The sequence below is a fragment of the Mus pahari genome, chromosome 22, assembly GCF_900095145.1.
Source record: "Mus pahari chromosome 22, PAHARI_EIJ_v1.1, whole genome shotgun sequence".
Lineage (NCBI taxonomy): Eukaryota > Metazoa > Chordata > Mammalia > Rodentia > Muridae > Mus > Mus pahari.
In genome coordinates, this window is record NC_034611.1 from 47,390,411 (window position 1) to 47,418,060 (window position 27,650).

General features: G+C 52.2%; 2 protein-coding genes across 2 annotated transcripts in view; one reads left to right on the forward strand and one right to left on the reverse strand.

The window, feature by feature from the left end:
- Nucleotides 1-16,785, forward strand: part of Dnai1 (dynein axonemal intermediate chain 1) — a 66,403-nt gene extending 49,618 nt beyond the window's left edge. Inside the window, exons 13-20 of the mRNA XM_021222185.1 lie at nt 3,763-4,010; nt 8,540-8,629; nt 8,744-8,831; nt 9,357-9,436; nt 10,845-10,993; nt 11,093-11,192; nt 13,630-13,815; nt 16,553-16,785. Coding sequence (XP_021077844.1) covers nt 3,763-4,010; nt 8,540-8,629; nt 8,744-8,831; nt 9,357-9,436; nt 10,845-10,993; nt 11,093-11,192; nt 13,630-13,815; nt 16,553-16,651 — 1,040 coding nt within the window. The 3' untranslated portion in view covers nt 16,652-16,785. The remainder of the gene's footprint in view (nt 1-3,762; nt 4,011-8,539; nt 8,630-8,743; nt 8,832-9,356; nt 9,437-10,844; nt 10,994-11,092; nt 11,193-13,629; nt 13,816-16,552) is intronic.
- On the reverse strand, nt 16,773-18,981 carry Enho (energy homeostasis associated). Its single transcript, XM_021222186.2, has 2 exons — nt 18,564-18,981; nt 16,773-17,638 (listed from the first exon to the last, which is right to left on the reverse strand). Exon 2 carries the CDS (start codon nt 17,477-17,479, stop codon nt 17,249-17,251), a length of 231 nt encoding a protein of 76 aa, XP_021077845.1. The 5' UTR covers nt 17,480-17,638; nt 18,564-18,981; the 3' UTR covers nt 16,773-17,248.
- Nucleotides 18,982-27,650: the final 8,669 nt, after the last annotated feature.

Genomic DNA, 27,650 nt, shown 5'->3' on the forward strand with positions numbered 1-27,650 from the left:
GGGAGCTACCACATAAGACTCTGTCAAGCGGAACTGATTATCCTGCCCACAACCTTGTGGCTGACTGAGGGGAGAGTCAGGAAGGCCGTATTGATTGTGCAGTAGAGTAGACTTCGAAGGAACCAAACTCCATCACCAGAAAGAACAAGCTGAGGTGTGCCCCACATCTGACCTTATTCTTTCCCCAATCTTTATACTGATGGTGGGGGCAGCACTTCCTCAGAAGATGGAGCACTCGTAGCTGAATGGTCCGAAGGATTCCCAGAGACTATCAATCACGTCGATCAGACTTTCTCCCCCCTGGGCCTTTCCCCTCCCTCTTTCTCTTTCTGTTGTACTCAACCACTTGTAATTCCTGAAATCCTATAGTCTGGAAAACTCTAGAATCTCTTCACTGGCCCCAAACTAGAGTCTTGTTATACAGAGGTAAAGCTAGGGGGCTCCTGTCTGGGTCATTGGAACTATGAACTCTTGTGGCATTAAGAGCAAAGTATCCCAGGGACTAAAGATCCAATTGGTAACAGAGGCACTTTATGATCCTAAAGTCATATGAGACTACTGGTGACCTGTTTAGTGGTGTACTGGGAATGCTGGGTGGCTGAGCAGTGACATCATCAGGCTTCCGGTGTCCTGGCTGGTGATCTCATGCTAGGATTTTTGGATGGTTAGGCAGTATGACACTAACAGATGATGTCACAAGAGGACCACTGGTGGTTTGATTAATAATATTGTCATTTAAGGGTAGAAAATACAATGTTGATGTCATGTGGTGTTGGGGATTGAGGCTGTGATGTCACACTGGGTATCCCTTTAAAGGTGAATCATGAGATCTCAGTGGTCCCCTGAGATCAGGAATGAGGAGTTCACAGACAAAGGTCAAGCGGAAACCACAGTCAGATGACATTTTTCTTTGCTCTCCTGGTGTATCTTGACAAAGGGGATCTTGAAACGTATGTTTACAAACATATACTCTAACCTGGACTAGGAGCTATGCCCCATATTACAGAGCACTCCTTTCCTAAAGCCAGTGGATGAAGTGTGACTGAAGCCCAGCATGCATATGACCGTCGTAGCCTGTGCCTTGTGTGAGCCTTATTCGTAACACCTGGCTTCCCTCTGCAAGGCCATTCCCTTTATCGTGCTTGACTGCCCTGTGTCTTCCACACTGTCCAGTCTAGAGCCTGGAAGCTTGAATTGGCTTTGCAGGTAACCACCATACCTGTTAGAGGTGTCTCTATCCCTTCCTCTGTCCACTGCCATGTAACCAGGGCTGGAGAGATGGCTTAGCAGGTAAAGGTGCTTGCTGCCAAGCCTGAAGAACCCAGCTTATTCCCTGGAGCCCGGAGTAGAAGGAGAGAAATGACATCTACAAATTGTCCTCTGACTCCCACATGCATGGCAGGCATGTGAGTGCACACACACACACATACACACACACACACACACACACACACACACACACACACGCATGCACGCATGCACGCACAAATGAAAATAAGAGACCAGATTAGCAGAGAAAGAGAATTTCAGCTATTGAGAGGACGCATGTGATGTGTGTTATGCATGCACATAGACTGTTTCTTCCCCCTGAGACTCACATTCTCCATCTGTGAACTCAGGAGGCCATAGTCAGGCGTCTAGTACCAGCGGTTCAGCAAATGGAGCAGAATTGTCCTCCACTCAATTACTAAGCAGCCTAGGCCTCCCTACCCTCCCTTCCTGACTTCACTTGTCATGAGCACTGTGCACGTCTACAGGAGCCAGGGGGTTTGCATAGAGGAACTGGGTCATCAGCACTGCCCATCAAGGGGCGTGGCACAACACATAGCACTGAGCATCACCAACCATCGCTCACTCTCCCTCTTACCCTTTGTCAGTCTTGGCTAGTCGGGAGGACAGATTGGAATCAGAGGTCCCTGTGGCTCACCCTGGATGGTAGCCATCTGGAGGGCCCAGCGATGGATGGCTGTCTTTGACCTTGCAGGGTAAACTAGGAGTGAAAGGGTGGCAGGTGGAGAGGCATATAGGGTCTCAGGGTCTGTTTGATGAATAGAGGGAGCTGAAGTGACCAGTCCCAGCCCTTCGAGAAGAGCAACAGCCTTGGCCAGCTCTAGATCTCTTCCCCTGGAGAATTAGCCCGTGGGGCCCACCTAGGAGCTCTAATGGAGGTACTGCCAGCCCCTCCCCACCTACTTTAAGGCAGACCCCCTACTGTGGCTTTGGCCTCGGGGTGTTGTGGGATATCTACCAGAGAAGACTGCTCAGACTTGGGTTTAAGCCAATTGGAAGACTTTCTTATCCAACCCGTGACTGTACTGGTGCTCAGGACCCCAGGGTAGCCTTTCTCGGGGTGAGCTTTTAAGCCCAAGAACCATATTCTAGGCTGACATACGTCAGTTAACAAGAACAGTTAGGCAGCCGCAGAAGCACACTAGAGACTTTCCCAGAGCTGTGGGTGTTGATGGTTAGGCCTTTGCTTTCATTTTGGCTGGCAGTGCTGGCTCTGTGCTGACTTAGTTATCTCTGAGTTTATGACCTGAAGGGCACCTCCATCATGGAGTCAGGTGTGCTAAGGTCTGGGGCCCTGTTACAAGGGGATCTTTGGACAGAAACACTTTTCTTTCTAAACCAAAGTGCCGCCAGGCAATAGTGGTGCACACTCTTTTAAGATTTATTTATTATTATATCTGAGCACACAGAGCATTTCCAGCTCTGGCTCCAAGACGTTAGATTGAGAAGACCGAGAGGTCTGGACTGGCAGCAAGAGGTGTGGATGTGAGGGCCAGGCCTCCGTGCTGCTCAGTGGTTGTAGATCAGGACAGTCACTATGAATGTAGGGAATGGCATGGGGCGGGAGGGAAGAGGGCCACCGAGATCTGCATTTGGGCTGAGTGGGCTGTGTGGGCTGTTTGGCTAGAGACCTCCAGACATCGGCACAGCTGCTTTGGGGAACTGTGGGGTGAGCTTATCTAGATGACTGCCACAGGCTGACCGCAGACAACAGCATGCCTCTGTTGTTTTGTCCTGCTCGCTGTGTTGGAGGCTGAAACCTGGGCTTTGTGTCCTCCTCCTCCTCCTCCTCCTCTCCCTCCCCCTCCCCCTCTTCCTTCCCCCTCCTCCTTCTCCTTCTTCACTCTTCCTTCTCCTTTCTTGTTTCTTCTTTAAATGTTGAGACAGGGTCTAAACTAAACTTCCCAGGCTGGTCTTGAACCTGCAGTCCTCCGGTCTCAGCCCCTGAGAGGTTGGGATTACAGGCCTGCATCACCAGGTCTGGTTAGACAATAGCTCACTAATTCAAGCTTGGTTCCTGTCCTTGGCTGAGGATTTTGTGAGGAACGTAAACATCTGGGTATGCACTGCACAGCAGCCTGCCTCTTCCCTGGGTATCCAAATCCCCGTGGAGGGTACTACTCCTCCCCAAATCCACGCACATTCTTAAAATAACAAGTGTCTGAGTGTACGGAGAGAACAGAGAGTGAGTGTAGCCCAGACTGGCCTGGTCACCTTGACCAGATGTTGGATCTGGCCATCAGAAGGGAGGGTCAACTTCAAACACTTCCATTTCATAGTCAGAGGATGAAGGGCCAGACAGGCATCCCATGCTCGCTCACAGGCCCGGCCAGGTAACAGAAGAGGGTCCCTGTAGGGCCCAGGAACCTTACAGAGAAGGAGAACCACTTATCTGCTGGGGCACAGGCAAGGGGGCTTCCCTGGCAGGTCAGATGGACCTTCAGCTACAGCCCTCCTGTCTTCCCTGGGCAGATGACTTCATGAAACAGAGCCGGGGCATGCTGCTGCTCTACAGCATGAAGAACCCTAGCTTTCCCGAGTACATGTTCAGCAGTGAGAGTGGCATCATGTGCCTGGACATGCACGTGGACCACCCGTACCTGGTGGTTGTGGGTTACTATGACGGCAATGTGGCCATCTACAACCTCAAGAAGCCCCACTCGCAGCCCTGCTTCCGCAGCACCTCCAAGTCTGGCAAGCACACGGACCCTGTATGGCAGGTGAGCCGGGGACCTGGGCGGGGAGAGCACGTGGGCTCAGGAGCCATGGAGGAGGGCTAGGACAAGGACACGCAAGGGGCTGGGGAAGGCAAGTGGCACATAAGAGGCCCAGGGGCTGGATATGAGAAGGCAAAGGGAGACTTAGGAGGCAATAGTTTTCTTTCTGAGCTGGAGTCTGCTGCCATCAGGGAGCCCTTAGCTGTCTGCCAAGACTCACCAGTGCCACCAGTACTTCAGTGACCCTAGCTGGGCACCTCCTGGACCTCTGGTGCAGATCCTTATCTATAAGGTTCCTGGACCCCACAAGGACCCTCCTCTGTCACATGAGAAAGATTGTTCCCAGATACTCTGTGGATGTGGCTGGAGAGTCCAGGAGGCAGTCTGTTCTTGAGCTTCTTGTAGCATCATCTTTTCTAGACAGGCTTCAGGCCACCCCTGTGTGTCCCAAAGGTGCCCTGCCTCTTTAAGCTGTGCACTACTTTCACAGGCAGGTCTGAGAGACTCTAAAGTTGGATTTCTGCCTCAAGTTGCCCCAAAGCTCTGGGTTCATCAGGCAATTCCTAAGGCTTTCTTGTCCTCTGTCCTCATTCCCTGATAATCTTCAGGCAGTTTGGGGCCCACCTCTTCTGGCCTTGAGTCTTTTGCTCCATGCACTGGATATGAGCTCCAGAGAGGACTGAGCAGAGAGCTGACTTCCCAGGCCCAGGGGACATGGTGGCCTCTCAGGCTTCCCCAGAGCCTGGGGCAGATGGTGTCAGAGAGGGAAAACCTGGGTTGCGTGCCCTCCCATCTCAAGCTCACCAACGTGGGGCCCAGAGCTTCTGTCCATCCAAGAGTCTGCCTTCCAACTCATTACCTTCAGGCACATGGAACTCAATAGATATACAGACAATGTCACCAAAGTCTTTAGAGGCCTGACTCTGCTTCGCCAGCCTGGACAGCCCAAGGCCAACCGTGAGAGAGATGCCCCTCTTTGGCCTGATGGCCCTCCTCAAACCCAGGGTTATGGAAGAAGTTCAGAGCAAGCGCCCTCTTCCTACTCCGCCATGCTCTCTGAGTCACATGGCAGGCAGGGTGGAGAGCCAGAGCACTGAAGCTCCTCTGTCCAGTCAGGCTAGAGTCTGGCACAACCTAGGAAGGACCCATCTGCCGCTTGCCCACTCACTTCCGGTTCCCTTCTTTTCCCCTCAGCGCCTCCATTGTGCATCCATTCATTAACTTCTGCCTGCTCATGTGGTTGCTGTTCAGGCTTAGGGGCCTTACCTCTGGAGCTCTTGGTGCAAGGCACCCGCAGCCACAGGCTGACCAGGGTAGGGCACACTGCTAAGTGCTAAAGTATGAGTGCATAAAGGGAAGCCTTACCCTGGGTGGGGACTAAAGGCAGGAAGCCAGGGCTTGCTAGCGCAGTATTTCTCAACCTGTGGGTCGAGACCTCTTTGACAAACCTCTAACTCCAAAAATATTGGCATTGCCATTCATAACAGTAGCAAAATTACAGTTATAAAGTGACAAGGAAAATAATTTTATGGTTGGGGGATCACCAGAACATGAGGGTCACTGCATTAAGAAGAATGAGAACTGCGGTCCAGTGGAAGCAACCTCTGACCCACATTTCATTTTATTTTAATTTTTGATACAAGGTTTCTCTGCACAGCCCTGGCTGTCCTGGAACTTGCTCTGCAGACCAGGCTGGCCTCAATTTCAGAGACATGCCTGCCTCTGCTTCCTGAGTCCTGGTGTGTGCCACCAGTGCCTGGCTCCTGGTCTGGATTTTACAGGATGTCACTGTGACAAAAGGAGTTACTGTGCAATAATAAAGGGCTTCGAGCAGAGTGGCCCACTGGGGAGCTGTGCATCATTCAGAGCATGTGTGAAAGGGGTAGGGGAAAGACCCGAGGAGAGGACAGGCACTCGTGGGGAGTGTGCTTAGCATGGGCACTGCCCGTCAGAGAGTAACACAAAAATACAGTGTATCAAAAGGGAGGAGAGCAGAGCCATTCCTGTAAAGCTAGGGCCTTGCTTACTTAGGGGTCCCCTGTTGTCACTCCTGCTGCCTCCCGTGGTACCTCATCAGGGCTCCTAAGACATCCTATGAGCACAGTTTGAAACTCGCACGCAGCCCAATCATCGGAGGATCTGGGGCGAGGTGCAACAGTCACTGCAGGGTTTTGGAAAGACTCTGTTACAGCGGGAGAATTTCTGAAGGCTAAGGAAGGGCAGAGGCGGGGAGATGGGCATGTGGACCCAGGAGGGAGAGCTGTTGCAATAGGAACATCAAATAAACACGGGGAAAGGGAAGCATCGTGGGTTTGGGGGGCCCTGTAGGGCATCCATAGATGTGGGAAATGACGGAGAGGAGCATGTTTGGCCCCAGGGTAATAGGGAAAGCAGAGGGGCAGCCTAGCAGTGTGCTCTTAGGAGCCTGGAGCTTTAAGACAAGACAAGCTGATTGAATGAGATGTCCAAGACCCAAGATCCTTGGCCCTTCTTAAAGGGACTGTGCCCGGTGTATCTGTGCCCGGTGTATCTGTGCCCGGTGTATCTGTGCCCGGTGTATCTGTGCCCGGTGTATCTGGACTTCAGATGCCAGGCTGGGGCAGAGTCTGTTGTGTTGGCCATGGGAAACTATGGACGGCTGTGGTGCCAGGGTTTTAAAATGGCTCAAGTCCCACAGAGCACAGGCTCCTTCCCCGGGTGGCCCACAAGGGTGCCTAAGCACTGATCAGACCCTCCTGTGAAACCTTAACCAGCAGCAGTCTGCAACCGCAGAAAGGCAGCAGGAAGAGAGTTCGAGCAGAGACTGGGTGCTCGGTCCTAACCAGATGAGGCAGGGGAGGAAAAACTGGTGCAGTGCTCTCCCGCTCCCTAGGTCCTCACTGGTTCTCTGGATCCTGTTGGTAAACCTTTCCTCTCACCTCCACTGTCTAGGATCACACACACACACACACACACACACACACACACACACACACACTCACTCACAGGGCATGAGGCTGCTAAGTGGGGTGTGAAATACAATTTCCATGAGTGCTGGCGTCTGCTCATTAAACACTTCCCTTTGCAGCTCCCCTGCGCCTCTTACAGCCTGGCCTTTGACACCTTTGTCCCCTCCCCCTCTTTAAAGGGACCATGTTTGCACAGAAGGGGAAGTAGTCTCCAGATGCATCCTTATTGTGCCTTACAGCCTCTGCAAAATTCTGGCCTCCCAGTGAAAGCACAAAAGAACCCGCTACCCAGACAAGCCCAGGCAGGACTCAGCCTGGCCTCCCGCAGCGGCTCCAATCGGATTCACCAGGCCTAGGGGCTGGATGGAGAGAGACAACCCCTTCTCTCCCCCCACTCCCCAGCCACCCTCCTCCCCAACAGCCATGGTGACAGCTGTGGTTACAGGCAACAGCCGTTACAGGCAACAGGCCTAGGTTCTTGGCCTCCCTCTCTGGACCTCAGCTTGTGACAGAGGGAGGAGACTGGACAGGGGTCCCAGCATGGGGGGTCTGGAGGGAGTCAGAGGATGGAAAGCTCTGGGCACCCAGCCCCACCCCAGCTTTTGGGGACTTGGCTTGGCCAAGCCTCCACATCTGGCAACAGAAACTTGAGCCTCAAGCGTGTCATCTTCATAAGACAACAGCTCTGTCTCCAAAACACTTTCCCATATGTTTGCTTCCAGCCTCGAGAAGACGGGTGGGGCAGGGTAATTAACCCGGATTTGCAGATGGAGAAACGCAGCTCAAATCTGGGATTTGGGAGCAAGATTCTGGGAGCAGGAGCTAGTGCCGGTTTGAAGGTGGGAGCAAAGGAGACTTTCAAGTTAAAGGCCAAGCCTAGAAGAGGGGATGGCCTCCTTCCCCCACACTTCTCCCCACAGCCGCTTGCAGCCCTCCTTCCTAGGATGATGTTACTAGTGAGGCTGTCAGCTAGCTAGAGTGTTTGCTTGTTTTTGAGACAGGAGCATGCTGTGTAGCCCAGCTGCTCTAGAACTCACAATCCTCCTGCCTGTCCCCTGAAAGCTCGAAGTCACTTCTCACAGACGCCATCAAGCTGAAGTATTTACCACCATACCTGGCCCCATTAGCTATTATTACTGTAACACTTAACAGTGTACAGTTTACGTACGGCATAGCATTTACTTCTCACTGTATGTATGCCTGTGTTAGCCTTATCATGGCTTCCATTTTATAAGCGAAAGGGCGAGTTGTGGGGCTCTGACCTTTCCAGGTCATGGCTGTGTGGGGAGATTAAACCCACAACAAGAACTTCTTCCCACAACTAGACAGCTAGAACCCAACCCAGGGAGAAATTGAATACCTCCTGCCAAAACCACACGTTAGGGCAAATGCTCTGACTGCTATGGTGGCCCCAGGTTGGAAACAGCTGGATGAAATGAGATCGGAAGAGCTCATCATGGAGTTCTGGGAAATGGGCTCCTAGACCTTGCACCTGAGCCCTGGGTGGGCACATGGTGAGCCCCACCTACAGCTATAACTCTGCACCCTAACAGAGTTCCAAAACTGTGGCTTGGGGTGTTTCAGGTCAAGTGGCAGAAGGATGACATGGACCACAACCTCAACTTCTTTTCTGTGTCCTCCGATGGCAGGATAGTGTCATGGACCCTCGTCAAGGTGCCTGCTTCCCAGAAAGGGTCATGGAGGGGTGAGTGGGGAAGTGGGAGGAGCTAAATGGCAAAAAGCTACCGAACTGATCATTCCTTCATCTCTCCATCCCTCTGCCTGCAGAGCGAGCTGGTTCACATCGACGTTATCAAGCTGAAGACTGAAGGCAGCACTACAGAAATCCCTGAGGGGCTGCAGTTGCACACCGTAGGTAGGGGCCCCAGCCTTCACAGGCACCCAGGATCAGTGGCTGTGACGGACAGTTCAGGGGACTGGAAAGCCTAGTCCTGTGGGCTGAGCCCTTGACCACTGGCACACCCCTATCCAGGCAGACCCTGCTCTGGTTTATGCTAATCAGGTGCTGCTATGCAGATCCATCCCTGTTTATGCAGATCTAAGCCCTGTTTACCCAGATCCCGTCCCTGTTTACTCAATCCCTACCCTGTTTATGCAGACTCTATCCCTGTTTGCACAGACCATGTCCCTGTTTGCAGACCCCCATCCCTGTTTACCATGACCCTGACCCTGTTTAACTCAATTCCTGCCTTGTTTACCCAGGCCTCCATTCCTGTCTGCAGCGTCCATACTGCCTAGGGCAAGCAAGCCCGAGGTCCAGTTTCTGTTTTCCTGGCCAGAGCCCAGCCCTTACAGCGGCCCAGTTCTATTTGTCCAACAGCGAGCTGGGTGGGAGGCTCCCTCTGAGAACCAGCCTAAGTCTGTCCCCTCTTCTTCCAAGGCTGTGGCACTGCCTTTGACTTCCACAAAGAGATCGACTACATGTTCCTGGTGGGCACAGAAGAGGGGAAAATCTACAAGGTGAGGCGGCACTGCCCGCTCTGTCAGCTCCTCACTGGGCCATTGGACCTAAGCACTTAGGGTCTTCAACAGCCATCCTCAACAGATCCTACTCTGACACCATCATCTAGGGTTTGCTGTTCTGGACACCTTCCGTGGGGTGGGTGGGGGCGGGGATGGGGGGGATGCATTTTTTAAAAAGTTTTTAAATTGTGGTGTGTGCGTGCGTGTGTGTGTGTGTGTGTGTGTGTGTGTATTAGCTGCACGGGCACACTCATATCACACTGTACATGGGGAGTACTGGGGCTCTGACTCAGGCCTTCAGGCTTAGTGGCAAGCACCTTTAGCCACTCTGCCACCCTGCAAGCTCAGAAGAGAGGCTTCCTTGATTCAAATATTTTTTTTAACATCTATTTATTAAATGGTGGTGTGTGGGGCATATATATGCCACAACACATGCTTGTAGATGAGCGGGTACAGCTTGCAGGCCTGTTCCAAGTTAAACTCCTCATCAGGCTTAGCAGCAGGTACCAGCCCAAGAGTGCATGGCTTGGTCTGCTCGGGTGTCAGGAAAAGGTGATGGAGGGTCTAGAGTGACTTCAACCAGTCTCCTTCTCCTTTCCTAAGAGGCAGGCATGGGGTTAGGGGGCTGGGGGAGCTAGGAATATTCCGGGCAGACTTCCTGGGGGAGGTCTGTGCTTGAACTGGGCTTTGAAGGCCAGGTATCCAGCAGCTTGATCTCTGAATAGGAGGTGCGTGGCTGCCGGCAGGACACAGCCAGTTCTCGGTCCTGGCTCAGTGTTAGTAGGTGAACATCCCTCTGAACCCCCATCGTCCAGAAATAGCTTTGCTGTGAGCTTTTCTTAGGCTCCGAGATTCAGAATGTTAATTACAGACAGCCTCCCGGGAGCCCCAGAGGCCCAGCCAGAGTTGGTCTGAATGCAAAAGAGGTCCCCACCCCCTCTCCACCCCTCCCGGTGGCAGCAGGAGACAGGCAGGGGAAGGAAAGGCTGGTCATTTTGTCTGGCCCAGGCAGACGCTGCATGGGAAATCTGGAGATCTGAGTCCGCCCCTGGTTCTGCACCTGCCCTTACCTGTTCCAGGTGGGTAGCTGCTTACTGTGGTGTGGATGATGTCCAAGCTGCAGTGAACCCTCGGCACTGGCTACCCACAGGCTTTGGCGTGGACAAAGTAGGCTGTGCCACATCTTTGCCCTGCCTTGGAGAGAGAAGCCACTTTCTTACTCAAGTCACTTCCCTTCACCCCCTCAGAGGGTTCCATGCCCAGCCTGGACTCTCGTCCTAAAGCGCTTCCTCTCCCTTCCAGAGGTGGGGACCAGATGGACAGTCCAGGGCCCCTAGGGAAAAGGTTGCTGCTGGCTTTTCTCTGCCAACCCTCCTTAATCAGCCATTCTTTACCCCCACCACAGTGCTCCAAATCCTACTCCAGCCAGTTCTTGGACACCTATGACGCTCACAACATGGCAGTAGACGCTGTACTATGGAACCCATACCACACCAAGGTCTTCATGTCCTGCAGCTCTGACTGGACAGTGAAGATCTGGGACCACACCATCAAGTGAGGGTCCTGTCTTGGCCCTGCCTGCCCCACACCCTCCCCTCAGCTCTGACACTGTGACCCCTTTGTGCTATGGGCTTGTCCCTTCTTCTACTGCAGGACCCCCATGTTCATTTATGATCTGAACTCAGCCGTGGGTGACGTGGCCTGGGCACCGTACTCTTCCACTGTGTTTGCCGCGGTCACCACGGACGGGAAGGTAAGTCGTCCTGTCCTCACCCTGCTGAGCCCCCACAGAGACAAGGAGGCATTTCACTGTCTCCGTCCTAGAGAGCCCATCACGTGCCACCCCAGGTCAGTAGGAGATGATGGGCCGCAGGATTATATACTTCAGGGCCAGGCTCTGCAGGGAAATGTGGAGGAATCCTTCATCACGGGACCCTCAAGGGAGGGACAGGAGTGTTCACCTTGAGGAACAGGCCCTCTGGGGAAATGAGGTGTCATCCAGAAGGTGTCTTCCTTGAGGTCCCTGGGGTGGGGCGTTAGAGGGTGCCTAGCCTGTGGGCCAGTCACTGGTCAGTAAGGTAGTGAGGCCGTCACCTCCAGCAATGCCCATGCTAGTTCTAGGAGCTTGAGTAGAGATAGACAGAGGCCCCAAAGCCACCTTTTTGTGGGGATGTTATTAGGTGCAGCCTTGTTTTCTTCATGGAATCTGGCCAGCCAGCCACCGGTGCCCTGAACACATTACTAAGGGTCAACCACGGTGCTCAGCTCTGGGCTAGAATCTGCTAGTTATGGAGCTCACATTATAGTGGGAAAGAATATTTTTAAAAAACCAAACCAACCCCAACCCCAACCCCCCAGGCATCAAATTCCCACCAATCAGAGCAGAGGACGGGAAGCGGGTTGTGTCAGGGTGCGAGTGTTCATCGCAGCGCTCCCCATAATCTCCAAACTACAAGGCAGCCAGTGTCCACCACATTGTGAACAGCAAATAGAACGCAGTGTATATGCTGAAGGAACACAGTCAGCAGACAAGGAACATGTGACAACATAGATGACACAGAAAGCTTATGCTAAATAAAACAGGCCAGCCACAAAAGAACAAATGTATGGCAAGTCCAAGACGGGTCTGACCAGCATGCTTCGTGTGCAGTGACAAGTCCACAGAGATGTAGGGTAGATCTGTGTTTGCCTCAGATACAACGGCTGAGAAAAAAAAAAAAAAATGGGAGTGACTGTTAACGAGTGCAGAGCTTGTCCTGTGGGTGAAGGAAACACCTTAAAATTTGCTGTGATAATGGTCTGATAAGTGAATATGCTTAAAACCAAGACGTGTCTACTTGCAGCATGCTAAGTGGATGAGCCTTATAGCATGTGAATTATATCTCAATAAAGCTGTTATAGCACACAGAAAAGGCGGGGCTTGATGGTAAATGCCTCTGCCTACCTATAATCCAGCATTTAGAAGGCCGAGGCTAGAGGACCAAACGTTTGAAGGGAGCCTGGATTACACAGCATGGCCTGATGGCGCTGTATGTCGAGACCTGAGGGTGGGGTGGGGTGGATGGTGGGGGTGTTGGTGTTTCTTGGGAAGGGCTTCTTTGAAGAAGTAAAAAAAGACTGAGAGCTGAATGACAAGCACCGGCCTTTAACTTTGTTCGTTTGTTTTGTTTGGGGGGTGGACACAGGGTCTCTCTATTATGTAGCTCTACCTGTTCTCTTACAAGCTAGCCTCCATCTCCCAGAAATCCATCTGCCTCTGCCTCCTGCATGCTGGAAATCAAAGGTGTGAGCCCTTTGCTAGCCCTGCAGGACTCATTGTGAGGATGCGGTGGGGAAGCTGTCCACACTGAGGCAACAGGACACCAACGTTCTGACGTGGGACGAGCTCATCAGCCTTAGGGGCAGAGGCAGCATGCCTGGGGCATAGTGAGCATGGCGGGAGGGCTGAGGACGGGATGAGGACTCGGGCAAGCACGCGGAATCTGACTCCAAGGAGACTTGATGGAGCTGTTTAAGGCAAGTCTGGGTAGTAGAAGCAGTGAGACCAGGTGGCTGTGGCAGCAGCAGCCGATAGTGATTTGGACTCCGAGTGAGGCAAGGATGGTGTCCAACTTTTATTAGGCACTTAGGCATCAAAGTCGGAGAGCATTCTGTATGTATTAGCTGGGATGGGCCCCTGACTCTGCCACTTATGAGCAAGTTAGCTTCCAAGTCCTCATTTATAAATGAGGATTGTACTAGAACTGCAGTGTGGAGTGGTTGTGAGGGTATAATTAGACAATCCAACCTTGTAACACTCTTGCCCAGAGCCTGAAACATAGTAAGCCTATTAGACTGGATAAATGGTGGCTGCCAGTGTTGGGTTTCTTTGCGGTATTTTCATGTATACATCATTAGAGTTCGTTCTGATCACCCTCTTCCTTCTGTCGCCCTCCCTCTGATCCCATTACCTGTCCCCTTTGTCCTTCTAAGTCTCCCCTCTGTGTCATATACATCCCATAGCTGCTGCTACCATTGATTCTGGATATACTTAAGATCCTTAATCCTCTTTAACCTCACTCCCTCATGAAATCCCTTCTGTGGCCTTCAGCTCCGTTGTACTGACTGCCAGCCTTCTGTCGGGTTCTCAGAGAGCCCAAGATGGGGGACCGGGCCTGGTTTACCCGACTGTGACACTAACCTCTCCATAGGCCCACGTATTTGACTTGGCCGTCAACAAGTATGAAGCTATCTGCAACCAGCCTGTGGTGCCCAAGAAGAAGAACAAGATCACCCATGTGCAGTTCAACCCCATTCACCCCATCATAATCGTGGGCGACGACCGTGGCCACATCGTCTGTCTCAAGCTCTCTCCCAACTTGCGAAAGATGCCAAAGGTATGAGCTCTGGGAGTCCAGGCTGCCATCAAGAGATGGGGTGGTGAGGATGAGAGGGAGGAAGGGGCCACCCCAAGTTTCTGGCATGGAGGACTCAAGGTAAAGATGGTGTGTGTCACTGCCTGAAGGGGGATGCTGGGAAAGACAGGTTGTGAAGTAACAGATCAGTTTGTGGTACTGTGTCCGAGTTCTCGGTAGGGTCCCGGGGGTGATTTCCAAGGAGTAAGGGGGCTTGGAACATGGAGGAGGCAAACATCATTGACGTCCTGGAGTGCAGGATGCTGTAGGTGTGACAGGCTACAAGGAGAGGGACTCAAAGCTCCACTGAGTATCACTGCTGGGCTTACAGTTTCAGCTCCAATGGCTCCTCAACTGGAAGCTGTGTGTTGACCCAGGGAGGGAGGAAATGAGCTGGGTAACTGGGTCAGCAGTGGTGCAGACCACCTTCTGAGTCCTGGTTTCGGTTTCTTGGGTCTCTCATAGTGAGAAGACCCAGCCCAGAGTCCAAGGACCCCAAATGTTTGACAGGGAGCCAAAATCAATGACCTTGAATCTATACCTGAGCCCAAGTTCAGATTTCAGACTCAAGCGTCACAGCACTGGCCTTAGGATCCAGAGCCTCGGGACTCAATCCGCAGATACAGAACCCATCTGTATATGACAGTGGGAATGGCTCTTTGCTCTCTAACCAGCTTTAGGCCAGGGTCGGGTTGACCAAGTCACCCTCATCATTGAGCCTCCAGGGTACAATTTGAGGTATACATAGCAGTTTGGGCAGGGCCTGGGGGCTTGTCTTGTCCAGCTACATTCTTTTTCCCCAGGTGTCCCTACCCAGCCAGGGACTGTGCCCCATCCTTTGGACACTGGCATAGACTATTCTCCACCATGGCCAGGGAGGCACAGGCTAGAAGTGTGGATGGCCCCGTAATTGTAGCCAGCTGGGGGAGGGGGTGGACTTGGCTATAAATACTCAGAAGGCTGCTAAGCGCCTGCAGCTGTGGCCCACAGGCTGTGGTGGGCTTTGGGGGTTGGGGAAAGTCAGGCATGGTCTAAATCTCTTTGCTGAGCCCAGCTCCTTGGCCTCGGGAGGGAGAAAGGCGGCAGCAAATTTTGTAGAACAGATAAAATCTGTTCTTAATTTAATGAGGGGCAGGCTTAAGATGGCAGAGTGGACAGCCCCCCTGGGAGGGTGATGGCCACTCTTGGCGGGAGGCATAGCCCTGACTCTATGAGCGTGGTAGATATGAACGTCCTACCCAGGGCGATGCTGGGAGGCAAGATTTATCACAGTTGCATCTCCTCACACAGCAAGGGTCAGCTGCGGAACTCTGGGAATCTGGGAACCTAAATCGCCAAGGATCTGAGCAAGGACAGTTTGGGGCCAGTTCTTGGGAGGGTTAGAAGTTCCTGTGAGACTGCTGTCTGACCCTGTCAGCAGTCAAGTGATTCATCCCAAAGGAAGTCCTCTGGGCATCCCTACAGCCCTCCCTCTGGGAGCCGCCGCTTTCCTGCCCTTCCCCAGAGGACAGACCTCTCTCCCAGTGAACTTCCCCCACCCACCCCCTGAATGCCCTCAGAAGTCACGAACCATCTTTCCCTTCCTCCTGTACAGATGGGGCAATGAGGCTCAGAAAGCCAAGGGACTTGTCCAGCCTTATGGGAAGCTAATGACAGCAGTGGAAGTAAAAAACCAGGTCTCTTTAAGTTCTGAGGGACAGGGTAAAGCTGAGAAATAGCTTAATTACGGAGCGAGACTGGGGAGAGAGGAAAAGATGACTCTCATGACTCTCCCGTGCCTCTCTCCGACGGAGCTATAAGCTGGGTAAAGGCAAAAGCTGCAGGAGTGAAGCACACCTGGGAGCAGGGGGTGGGGTCAAGGCCAGAGGAAACTGGAGCTCTCCTGAGCAGCAGCAGCCAGACTGGGCCCAGTGGCTCTGCACCCTCCCCTTACCTTATACCCCAGCAGGTGTAGCTGGGGCAGGTGCCAGGAAGCAGTGGGCACAGGTGGCAGAGAACTGGGGGAAGGGAGTAGATGGCCGCTGCCCAGCCTGTCTCAGCACAGCCCACATCTCACTGGCTGGACAGTAGCTAGACTTTGACTGATGTGGCCTGCTGCGAATTGTAAGGCCTGTGGGCCAAATGTACCTGTGTCCAAAATTCCATTTTCTCAGGGCCCAACTTACCAATGGAAACCCTAGAATGCTTTGCAGGTGGGAGCAAGGGTCTGCGAGACAGTCCCCAGCACACGGCGGGCGCCACATAGAAAATCCTGTGTACTTTCCCCCAGCCCACCCCCGTTTGTTCTGGTTACATGACACATCAAGTCTGGCACCCCTCCCCAACCCTAACCTGAAGGTGTGAGGACACCTGTGGCCACCTCCTCTCTCCCGGTAGCACACACATCTATCCCCTCCTTACCGGGCCCAACCTGAGGGATCCTGACCTTCAGCCTACAGCTCTCCACTGCCTGACGCCTGAAGGTGACCTCTGAGGGTCTGGGGATAAACGCCTTTCCCCACTCCTGCACCAAGGGCTTGCTTCTCGCTAGGCTTCAGAGCTGGAGTTGGATCCTCCTCACAGGCCCTCGGCTGGGCCTGAGTCACCTGACCAGCAGGGCCCTGATAGTTACTGGGCAGGGGACGGTCAGGGAACAGCAGGTTGGGAAGGGGAGCCTGTGGCAGCTCCCCCAAGGCAGCAGCAGTCTGTACCCATTCCCACGGGTGTCCCCTCTCTTCAGGAGAAGAAGGGGCAGGAAGTGCAGAAGGGGCCAGCTGTGGAGATCGCAAAACTGGACAAACTGCTAAACCTCGTGAGAGAAGTAAAAACCAAACCCTGAGAGCCTGACCCCACACAAGCCAGGCCGTGCCTCACCCGACCAATGCCAGTACCCGCTTTTCTCATTCTGGCGCCGTGACCCTCAGCCTCCATTACCCTCTTTGCACAAATAAAGCCAGCTGGACGCTCACCTCCCACCTTTATCTGTTTTCTGTTCTACCCCACAGCCCCTAGGAAAAGAAATCTCGGGGCAAGCCATAGTTCCATTTATTATCCAACAAACAGTGGGGGGACCAGAGAAGGGGCCCAGCCTGGACACCCTCCCGTTATTGCCATGGGGTTCCCGTTTGCTCCCCAACCTAGGGAGCCCAGGGGTGCTGAGCCTAGGGAAGGCGTGAACTCAGCCCTTGGCCCTTGGGATGGCCCTGGCCCTAGCACCAACTCCTAACAGCGCCCCCCCCTCCCCAGGCCTTTCTCTCTAGGGCCACTCAGGCCTCTCTTGGAGCCAGGCTGGCTACAATCTAGGCTGCTGGGTCCAGCGTCAAATCGACTGGACTCTATAAATTCTGGACCCCAGGCCAACTGACTTCTGGGATCCGATTCCACGCTCTGACTCAGGTATCCTCAGGCCCAGGACTCCAGGCTAGGTCAGGGGCCTTCAGGGCTGCAGCAGGTAGCTGCCTTCATGGCTGGGCTTCTGGGGTGGTGGCGCCTTCTCAGGACAGGGGCCGGGGCTGGAGTTGGGACTGGATTCCGAGAGAGAATCGACGTCAGCAGAGCGAGAGTGGCAGGCCCAGCAGAGAATGACCCAGAGCAGTAGCAGCAAGAAGCCTACGAGGCCATTGCAGACGATGGCGATGAGAGCCCCCTGGGAGATGGCTGCCCCCATGGCAGACAGCACCCTCAGGCCAGCGCAGACAGCGGAGCTGCCTCAGCGGCAAGGCCCATGCCGAGGCACAACTCTGGGGTGGCCGACCATCCAAGGCGGCTGTCCTGTCCACACACAGCGACTTCTGGGCGGGGATGATGCCCACCTGCAGTCCTGGGCCTGAGGAAGTACAGGGGAAAGTAGACGGAGGTGAGGAGGAAGAAGTAGGCTGAAGCCTAGGGGGACAGCATCCATCTTTGGCCTCAGGCAGAGAGCCACTAGTCCCAGCAGGCTCACGTACCCCACCAAGCCAGCACCTCCACCCTCGGGCCTGGCTCTGAGCCCCCGGGTGCTGCGGTGCAGCCAGAAGGGGGAAGCTATAGTAGGCAGGCAGCCTCTCATTCTCCTCGGAACTGGTGGGTACAGCCTAGCCCTGCCCACCATGCTTCTAGCCCTTCAGATGTGCTGTTGGTGGGCGGGACTGAGGTGGCTTAAGGCCCAGGAGGAAGATTATGACCATGATTGTCGTGGCTAGGGCATCCTCTCCGTTCTGAGGGCTGCGGTCAGCCAGTCCAGGAGACCTGCATAGGTGCCAGCTCACACACAGGAACTTTGTGGAGGCTCTGGCAGGAACGTGTGGGTTCGGCATACCCAAGGCTGTGTGCCTAGGTGTACCTTTCCCTGGGACTTTGCCTCTCTGGGTCAGGTGTGTGTCTGAACGTACATCTTCCTGTCCCTCTGTCCCTCGCTGGATCTGCATCCTTGCCTCTGCAAACACACCTCTTTGAAGGTGTGTGGCTGCCTGTCTCTCTGTGTCCCTATCTCTGAGTGTCTTGAGTGTTTCATTTATGTGTCTCATTTCTCTACCAGTCTCTCTATGCATCTCTGTCTCTTTTCACGACTGCATGTCCCTCTGCCCTCGGGGACATGTCTCCATGGGGTCGGTATCGATGGTTCTGTGCGTCTTGCATGTGTCTCTGCCTTTGTGTCTATCTCTCCTCCAAGCTGTGTGTCTCTCTGTCTCTGTGTGGGTCACTGTCTCTTCATACTCGTCCAAGATCTGTTTTTCGATCCCCTGCCAGTAGGGGAGCCCCTCCCCCCTTACCTGAGTTGAGCCCGGTGCGCGCCCGCGGGAGGGTCCGGGACAGCGGGATGCTCAGCGCCGACTGAGGCTCGAGAGCCTGCGGGCGGGGGGCGGCGGGAGGCGGGCAGGGGCGACGTCCACTCCCCGGGCCCTCCCCCTGGGCCGCGCAGCCTCCGCGGGCCGCTCCCGCCGGGGCGCGACCGGGCCGGCCTCTGCCGCGGGCGGTCTGCGGAGAGCGGGCACCTCCTCCCCCTGGGGCGGCGCCTCCTCCGCGGCCGGGGCCGCTAGCTCGCTCGCTCGCTCGCTCTCTCGCTCGGCGGCACTCGGGCGGCGGCGGCAGGAGCGTCGAGGAGTTCGGCTGGGCTCGGCTGCGTTCGGCTGGGCTCGGCTACGGCGGGAGGGAGTCGGCTGAGCTCGGCTGAGCTCGGCGGGCAGCAAAAAACAGCGGAGAGCCCCGCCTCTTGAGTGGCCAGCGGCCTGCGGCCCTTTAGGGGCGGAGCCATCTCTGTGCCGCTGCCGCCGTTCAATTGGCTGTCCAGGCCAAGTTCCCGCGCCATTGGTTGTGCTCTGGGGTGGGACACGACCATCCTGGTGCAGGAGAGGAGGAGGGAGGGGCTTCGGAAGGGTGAGAGGAGGGGTGTATAGGGGCCACTTTGTTTTGATCCATCCCTTGAGAAGGTGAAGGGTCAGCCCACCTTTTTGCAGGGATTTCTTGCACCTTCCACATCTGGAATGCACCCCCACATGTGAAGCGTCTACCCCTCCATATCTGGAAGAAGTCTGTCTCTATTATCTGAGAAAGTCCATGTGTCTCCACACCTGACCCTCCGCACCTCTCATCTTTCTACATATCTCTCTCCCAGCAGAGCGTAGAGTCCCGCATGTCCACTTTACAGCGCCTGTAGATTGCCTCTAGTCCTAAGAACAGTGTGATCTCTGGGAATTCACGACCTTTGTTGCGTTTTACTGATATCTCACCCAGTGTTGGTCACAGGCTTGTGCGTTGCTTGCTGGAGGGAGCTTGAGACACCTGAAGAATGGCCCAGCTCTGGCTGAACTAGATCCAGGTGTCACGAATGGCCTGACCCCATCCTTAACAGACCAAGGTAGCTTGGACAGGAGTAGTCATGCAGGCCTTCCCCTCCCAGACCCTTCAGTGGCAGTGCTAGTGATGTAACTTAGGGCATTGGGCTCACACACGCAAGGAGCTACATTTCTGGCCCTCCAGTGATTCTTAAGTGTTCTTACATGTGACTTCTATCACATATTGTCCATGGACAGTCAGACAGAGACCCATGGCCCCGAATCCAGCCTTAACTTCCTCAGAATACCTACACTCACAGCAAATTGCATACTGGAGTCACAGTGATGTTGGTTCCCGGTTCCACTTTCTAACTCTCTTAAACACAGCTTTCTTCTCCATAAAACTGTCATAGTAATAGCTACTTCTTAGGCTTTCACTAATTCATTTATACCGTACCAACCACATCTCAGTAAATGCCAGCTGACAAGCCAAGACCAGGTGGCTAAGGGGCCGGGCTCCTCCTTCCAAGAAAAGGAGAAAGGGGAGTGTAAAGTCATCTCCACGGCTGAATCATCAGGAGCTGCTGTGTTAGAGTCTGTCTAAAATAAACTACGGACCCCGTGGAGTTTGTCAGGATGGATTAATTTTAGTTCCCCCCCCCCCGTTACGCAGCAGGGTGGGGGTATTGTGAGAAGGATCAGATCAGTTATAGGGAAGAGAGAGACATATGGTCGCACATCTGAGTATAGTGCCAGTGAATTTGTGACCTAGCCGCAGGGGTTCAGATTTCATCCTGGAAACAGTGGGGAGTCACTGAAGAATTTTGAGCATCATCGGAGTGATGTGATCATAGCCAGAAATTAGAAGGATGATTTGGGCCATTGGGTGGAAAGGAGTTTTAAAAGCATTTGAGAATGAAAGATACCCCTATCCTTCACATTGATGAGGGAGTAAAAATGTCCTTGACAGAGCAGAAATGCACTGGGGTATTGAGGTACATCAGTAGGCAGAACTCAGAAGACAGGGCAAATAAGAAGAGGACATTCTGGGGTAACTTGTTACAGCAGCTGCAGCACCATGAGGCAATGCCCCCTGATAAAGAACCCAGAAGAGGGGGATGCTGAGATGGTTCAACCGGAAAAAACCACTGGCCGCCATGTCTGATGACCTGAGTCCAATCCCTGGAATCAGGATGGAGGAAGGCAAGAACCGACTCCACCAAGCTGTTCCTGTCCTCCACGCTACACCCTGTAGCACACAGCTGTCCCCACCAGATAAATATAATTTAAACATAAGTTTCAGCAAAGAACTAAGGCCGTAATGTTTGGAGATGTCAAATTTGAGGTAGAATGCTTTAGTGGAGCTGTTCAGCAGACACGGATAAGCAGCTCCAAGGTTCAGGAATGAGGTCCGGGTCTGATGAGTTTTTTGCAACAGGGTGAGAGTTAAGTCGGAAAAGTAGGTGAGCTCACTTAAGGAGTCAGAACTGGCCAAAACTGTCCCCATTAGAACTGCCACACACCCTGGTCGCCCCACTCTCATATGGTCCACAATCTTCACATGGTGAAAAGAAGACTTCGAACAATTCCAGACATTAACATCTTATTGTCTAGGACCTAGACTCCAGGTGGTCATGGACAGACAAGTGGAGTGGCCCCTGCTGCCACTGCCGCTTCTTTTAGGATACAGTCTGAGATTTCCTCAGAAAGTACTCAGATGTGTTTAACTTTGGACGACTCAACAAGTGCTCAAGCCTCGGGAACCAAATGGTTACCAGGACCCACAAGATAACAGCATGGAGTGGGGTGCAGGACTTCTAGAAGCCCGGCGCAGGAGCGGCAGAAGGGCGAGTAGTCAGTATTATCTGCCTGTTGTCTACCAGACAAATCCTCACAAATTGCTAGAGTTTGGAGCTAGAATGTTCCCCAAAGGCTGGTTCCCCAGTTTGGCATTGTTGAGAGGTGGTAGGAACCTCAAGAGGCAGGGCCCAGAGGGGAGTGTTGGGCCACTGGGGGGGTGCTGCTGGAGGGGACTGGAGGGCTTAAATCTCTTCTTCTGTTTTTTCTTGTCTGGCAGAAGCAAGTGGCTTTCCTCTCTTCCTGTCTTGAAGCCACAAGCAACTCAGTCAGGAAGTCATGATACCAAAAAACTGTGAGCTAAAAATAAACCTTTTTACTTTAAAAGTTTTTATTACACTTATGAATGTATGTATGATGTATGTATATATGTATGTATGCATGTATGTATGTATTTACATGTGCAAGGGCCACACAGGTGTTGAGGTTAGAAGACAGCTTTCAGGAGTTGGTTCTCATGGTCCATAGGTGGGTGCTCGAGATGGAAGTCAGAGCATCAGGAGTAGTAGCGAAAACATTTACCCACTGAGCCATCTTTCCAGCCCCTCTTTCCCTCTCCTATTTAAAAGTTGGGTATTGGCAGGGCATGGGGCTCAGGCCTTTAATCCTAGCACTTGGGAGGCAGAGGCAAAGGCAGAGGCAGAGGTGGAGGCGGAGGCGGAGGCGGAGGCGAAGGCGGAGGCGGAGGCAGAGGCAGAGGCAGAGGCAGGTAGATCTCTATGAGTTCAAGGCTAGTCTGGTCTACAGAGTGAATTCCAAGACAGCCAGAGATACATAATGAGACCCTGTCTCAAGAGACAATTAAGAAAATAGATAAACAAACAAATATTAAATATCTCAAGTGTTACAGGAATGGAAAGCTCACCTTCTTAGTTACTTCCTGTTAGGATGATAAAGTACCCTGGCAAAGGCAACTCAAAGCTAGAATCTTTTGTTTGTTGTTGTCTTTCAAAACAGATTTTTCTCTTTGTGTAGCCCTGGCTGTCCTGGAACTTGCTCTGTAGACCAGGCTGGCCTCAAGCTCACAGAGATAGGCCTGCCTCTGCCTCCCTAGCACTGGGATTAAAGGCATGCACGTCGCCCAGAGAAAAGTAACTTAAAGAAGAGTTTATTTTGGCTCTCAGTTTGAGGTTGTAGTCCATCACAATGGAGAAGTCACAGCAGCAAGGATTTGAGGCAGCTAACCATATTGCATCACAGTCAAGAAGCAGGGAGTAATGAATGGTTGCACTCAGCTTACTTACAATCTTCTTTTTATAAAGTCCAGAATCTTAGCCTAGGGAATGGTGCCACCCACAGTTGGCAAGTCTTCCAGCCTCAATTAACCTAATCGAAGTCATCCCCACAGCCACGCCCAGGTGATTTGTGTCTCACCAAATTGACAATTGAGATTATATTGTCATATGTAGAACAATTAATTCACCTCCTTTCCAATGAGGAGCAACTCGGCTACTACTTCCAGAGGTTATTTTATAGGACTACTGTTCAGATATAGATTCTGTGGTTAATATCCCTTCATGATCTAGCTAGGTCCCCATGAAATATGAATATGACTTCTAATAAGCTCAGTACCTTTTGGCTACCTTTAAACCAATGCCCCCCTCCACACAATAAGAGTCCTAATATTTAGAGATGGAAAATAGAAACTAAAATGGAATAAAAACAAAGCATCTCGTTGGCCACTAATCTGCAGGATCATCCATATTTTTGGACCACGACTAATAAAATGATAAGACTAGACAACCCCGCGATATCTGTTTGTTGACTCACTTTCTGGTTGTGAAGTTCCTTCGTCAGCCTGTCTAGCTTTAGTTCACACAGGTGAGATCTCTTCTTTGGTGTTCTGAGAAGACTGAGGTAGAGGAGTTCCCTGTTCTGATGGACACTGCTCTTTTGACATTTAGGGGGTTGTTCTGGGATTGAGCAAGCACAGATTTCTGCATTTAATGAGGATTAGGTGTGGAGCTCCCTCTTCAGATGATACAAGACACAGATGCAGTGAGCTCTCTCTCTCTCTCTCTCTCTCTCTCTCTCTCTCTGTGTGTGTGTGTGTGTGTGTGTGTCCCTCTCCCTCTGTGCACATGCGTGTGTGCGCGCGCATGTGTGCGTGTGTGATGTAAAGGCATTTGAAACATCTGATGACCTGAACTAGATCCCTGGGACCCACATAATGGAAGGAAAGAACACAAGTCCTTCAAATTGTCCTCTTATCCCCACATGTTCTGGAATGCTCATGCACACACACACCAACACTGTCATCACAACCACCATCATTACCATCACCACTACCATCACCACCATCAGCACCACTATATAAATGTAAAAGCTCAATAAATTAAACAACAATAAACAACTTAGCAATTTCATTGGGAGAATCCCATTTGTTAAAGTATTTCGTTGATTCTAAGGGGCTTTTTTTTGCTGCCCCTCCCCCCCCAGGTGAAACAGCTTTGGAGTCAGGAAGCATTTCTCAGGTAAAGGCGTGTAGTAAATTTTTAGTCCTCTTTTTCCCTTTAGGAATTCACCAAATAACTTGCCTTTCGTAATTGATGGGATTTGAACTTTTAAAAAATATATAGTAATTTTGTCATTCAGAGTTCTTTTTCACAAACAATAGAATCTACACTGGATAGTTAGAGCAGAGAAGGGACTTGTTAAAAGAGATTATTAAGCTAAGAATTACGGGGGTGGGGTGGGGGTGGGGGACATGGAAATGGTCTTGCGTCTAAGCTTCCAGGAACAAGACCTAAGCTGTACGCACAAGACCTAAGCTGTACGCACAAGACCTAAGCTGTATGTACAAGACCTAAACTGCACGCCCCGAGAGGAGACCTCAGTCCCCCGCTGCTCTGACCTCAGTTCCCTGCCAATCTTAACAGCTCCATGGCACTCATGCGGTAGGAACTCATTATTGCAACCGCTGGGAAATCACGGCCATTGCTACTACCAGCCTCAAAGCTGGACACTTGTGTTTCTACCAACCACCGCAGAAAGCGAGGCCCTATGTCAGCCTGCTTCCTAACTTTGTCAATCAAGGCTAGGTAGGAGGCAGATCAGTTACAAACAGCTCTCTTATTTCATTGACTTCAAACAACACAGACACATTTCTTCCTCCTACTGTAGCCCCAGCAAGGGCCAGGCTCAGATGGAGAAGTCTCCTTCACTCTGGTCACTAAGGGACCAGGCTGCAGGGAGTTCTACCACTGGCAGACAGGGTCTTACTCTGTAGCCCAGGTAGGCCTGAAACTTGCAGAAGTCCTCCAGTCTCCGCCTCCCAAGAGCTAGGATTACAGTTATGATGAGGCTCCGCATCCATAGCAACCCCTCCCTAACAGGTTGGGTTGGCTGCTCCTAGGCAAACAAGGCAAAGTATCCTCTGAGCCTTCAGTTCCAGCACTTCAGGAGGCAAAGGCAGGAGCGTTTGGATTCCAAAGTCAGCTTCAGCTACGCATCAAGTGTAAGGCCAGCCTGGGCTACCTGAGACCTTGTCTCAAACAAACAACAGAAGCAAGCATATGCCGCCCTCTCTGTCATTGTATTGATCAAATCTCATAGCCAAACCTGACATCAAAGAACACAGGAAATCAATCTTCCTGGTGCTGCTCTGAAGGAAAGGGAACCAGAAATATTCATCAACTTCAGTCATTTTCAATTTATTTCCGTTGTTCCCCTTGACACGGAAGTCTCTTGTGGGTGAAGAAGCCTGCTGGCAGACCCGCTTCCGGAGACGCTGGAAACACACGCCATTTCTGATCTCTCCCCACCCCCACATGGACATAGAATTTCTTTTTCTTTTTCTTTTTCTTTTTTTTTAGACAGGCTATCAGTATGCAGTCTTGACAGACCTGGAACTAGTAAGAGGCCCAGGCTGAGATCTCCAGAGAGCTGCCTGTCCAGAGTACGTCAACACGCCTGACAAGATTTTGAGGATGGAGAGGGGCGGGGCACAACTAATTTTTATTTCTAAAGGTAGGATTTAATTTTTTTTTCCAGATAGAGAAGCTGTCTGAAGGAAGACAGTCATGAACACAACGTATCTCTATTCCTGAACTCTACAGAAACACAAGAAATCCGTGGAGCCACATGCCCAGAACTACCAAGAAGACCCACGGTCTGGTCAGGCTTCTGAGTGACTCCTCCCGGTCCCTCCCCATGCCTGTGGGCTTACAGGAAAAGCAGACGAATGGTCCTTTTTTATACTGTCCTGGAATAATGTACTTGCTTCATCCCACTCTGACCAACGACTTTACAACGAGGTGCCATGCCATTTGGCCATCAGTCTAGGGATAAAGCGTATCCCAGGCCTGATTGCTGGTAACTCAGTTTCTTAATTAGAGACAAGCAAATAACAGCATCTGCAGCTCGGCAGCGAGGAAACATAATTGTCTACCTCCTAGCAATCTGAGGTCAAGACTAAAACAAACGGCCTTCTCCAAGTCAAAGCATCCACATCCCCCTTAGCCACTTGCAGGCCACCCATGCTGGACACTTTTTTATCATCGTATCTTCACATGCTTTAGCTAATATCTGGCCCAAGGTCTGAGATGAGACAACAGACTGTGCTTCAGTGACTGCGCTGCTAGCGCCTAAAAAAAGACTCCCAGACCCTCACACTGGAGCACTATGTTTTTATGTAAGTATATGTGTATGTATGTACTGTGCACGAAGGTGTGTACATATGTATGTTTTTAGTGTGTGTGTGTGCGCACGCGCGCGCGCGCATACACACACATGTAACTTGGGGGAGTTGGTTTTCTCCTTCAGCCTGTGGTTCTGGGCATCCGACTTAGATCATCAGACTTGAGGGCAAGTGTCTTCACCCACTCAGCCATCTCACTGGCCTGTTTAAAGCTGGGATCAGGAGATGCCCACTGCCCCTCTGTCCACCAGCTCAGTCAGTCCCTCATTATCAACTCGATTTGTCCTGATACCTGTTATCCCACAATCAACCAGTCTATCAATACATATAATTCTTAAGTGAAATTTAAATTCTTTTTTTCTTATGTGGCTAAACACTGGTTGGAAGGAGCCAGGAGAAAGGAAATACTCAGTAGCCATTCGATGCTACCATCCACCTCTCTGGGATTGTGCTGATCCAGGTACGCAGGATCAAGGTCAGAAGCTGAAGCTGGGGCAGAAGACAGCAGCCATTTCAATATTTCCCAAGTCACAGTAGAAAGTAGGACAGGGAGAGGAGGTGCCTGGCCTGGGTTGAATGACCCAAGTTGCTGCCCTGAGAGCACCTAGGGCCTGGGATTGTACCCAGACAGAGGAGCTTTGTGTGGAGAACAAAGAGTTCCAAGACCAGAGCCAGTCCTCCCCTTGTAGGGGCAGGGTAGGATGGAGCCGCTTCGTTCTGGGACAGGCAGATTTGCTATGTGCTCTGGCCTCCCTCCTCCAAACCCTACTACTGCCCTGCTCACCCGCTCGCTCGCTCGCTCGCTGCTCTTGAGCCCTGCCCAGCTCGCTGGCCCTCTCTGTGAGGCTGTCACCTGCTTTCCCATGCCCAGCGCTCCCCAGGGCCAGCCCCCAACCCCACTTCAGCCTTCTCCTCTCACCATCCCTCCCCCAGGCTGACTCAGCAAAGTCACCGTCATCTCTGTGTCATTTCCAGTGGACACTTTCAGTTCTTATCTTTGTTGAGTATTTGGCAGCATCGAAGCTGAATATACCTTTTTGAAACTGTCCGCTCCTGTCTCGCAGGCAGGCGCCTTCTCTGAGAACATTTATTCTTCCTACTAAAACAACGTGTTTAGGAGGCCCCTGGATTCTGCTGGCAGTTTCCATCCCTTGGAGATACTCTCCTTCTCCTCCGCGAGAGACAGGTGGAAGGAACAGATAAGGAAACCAAGGCTCCAGGCAGCTACGGAGTTTTCCCAAGACCCCATAGCAACAAGTGATGCAGTCTTGATTTGAACCTAAATCTGCTGCTTTGCCCGGACTCTAACTCAGCTGGCCTCGCCACCTTTCTGGCCCTCATCCTTAGCTCTCCTCCTTCATGGACACTGCTCTCTGTACCCGCCCTCATTTTCCCATCCCCCACCCCACCCCTTCTCCCATCTGCAGCAAGCTTTTCTGCATAGCTTCAGTGCCCGTTTTTTGTTTTGTTTTGTTTTTTTTATGGTTTAAGAGCTTTATTATAGAAATGCAGGAGAAAGAGAGAAGGGAGAGAGAGAGAGAGAGAGAGAGAGAGAGAGAGAGAGAGAGAGAGAGAGGAGAGAGGAGAGA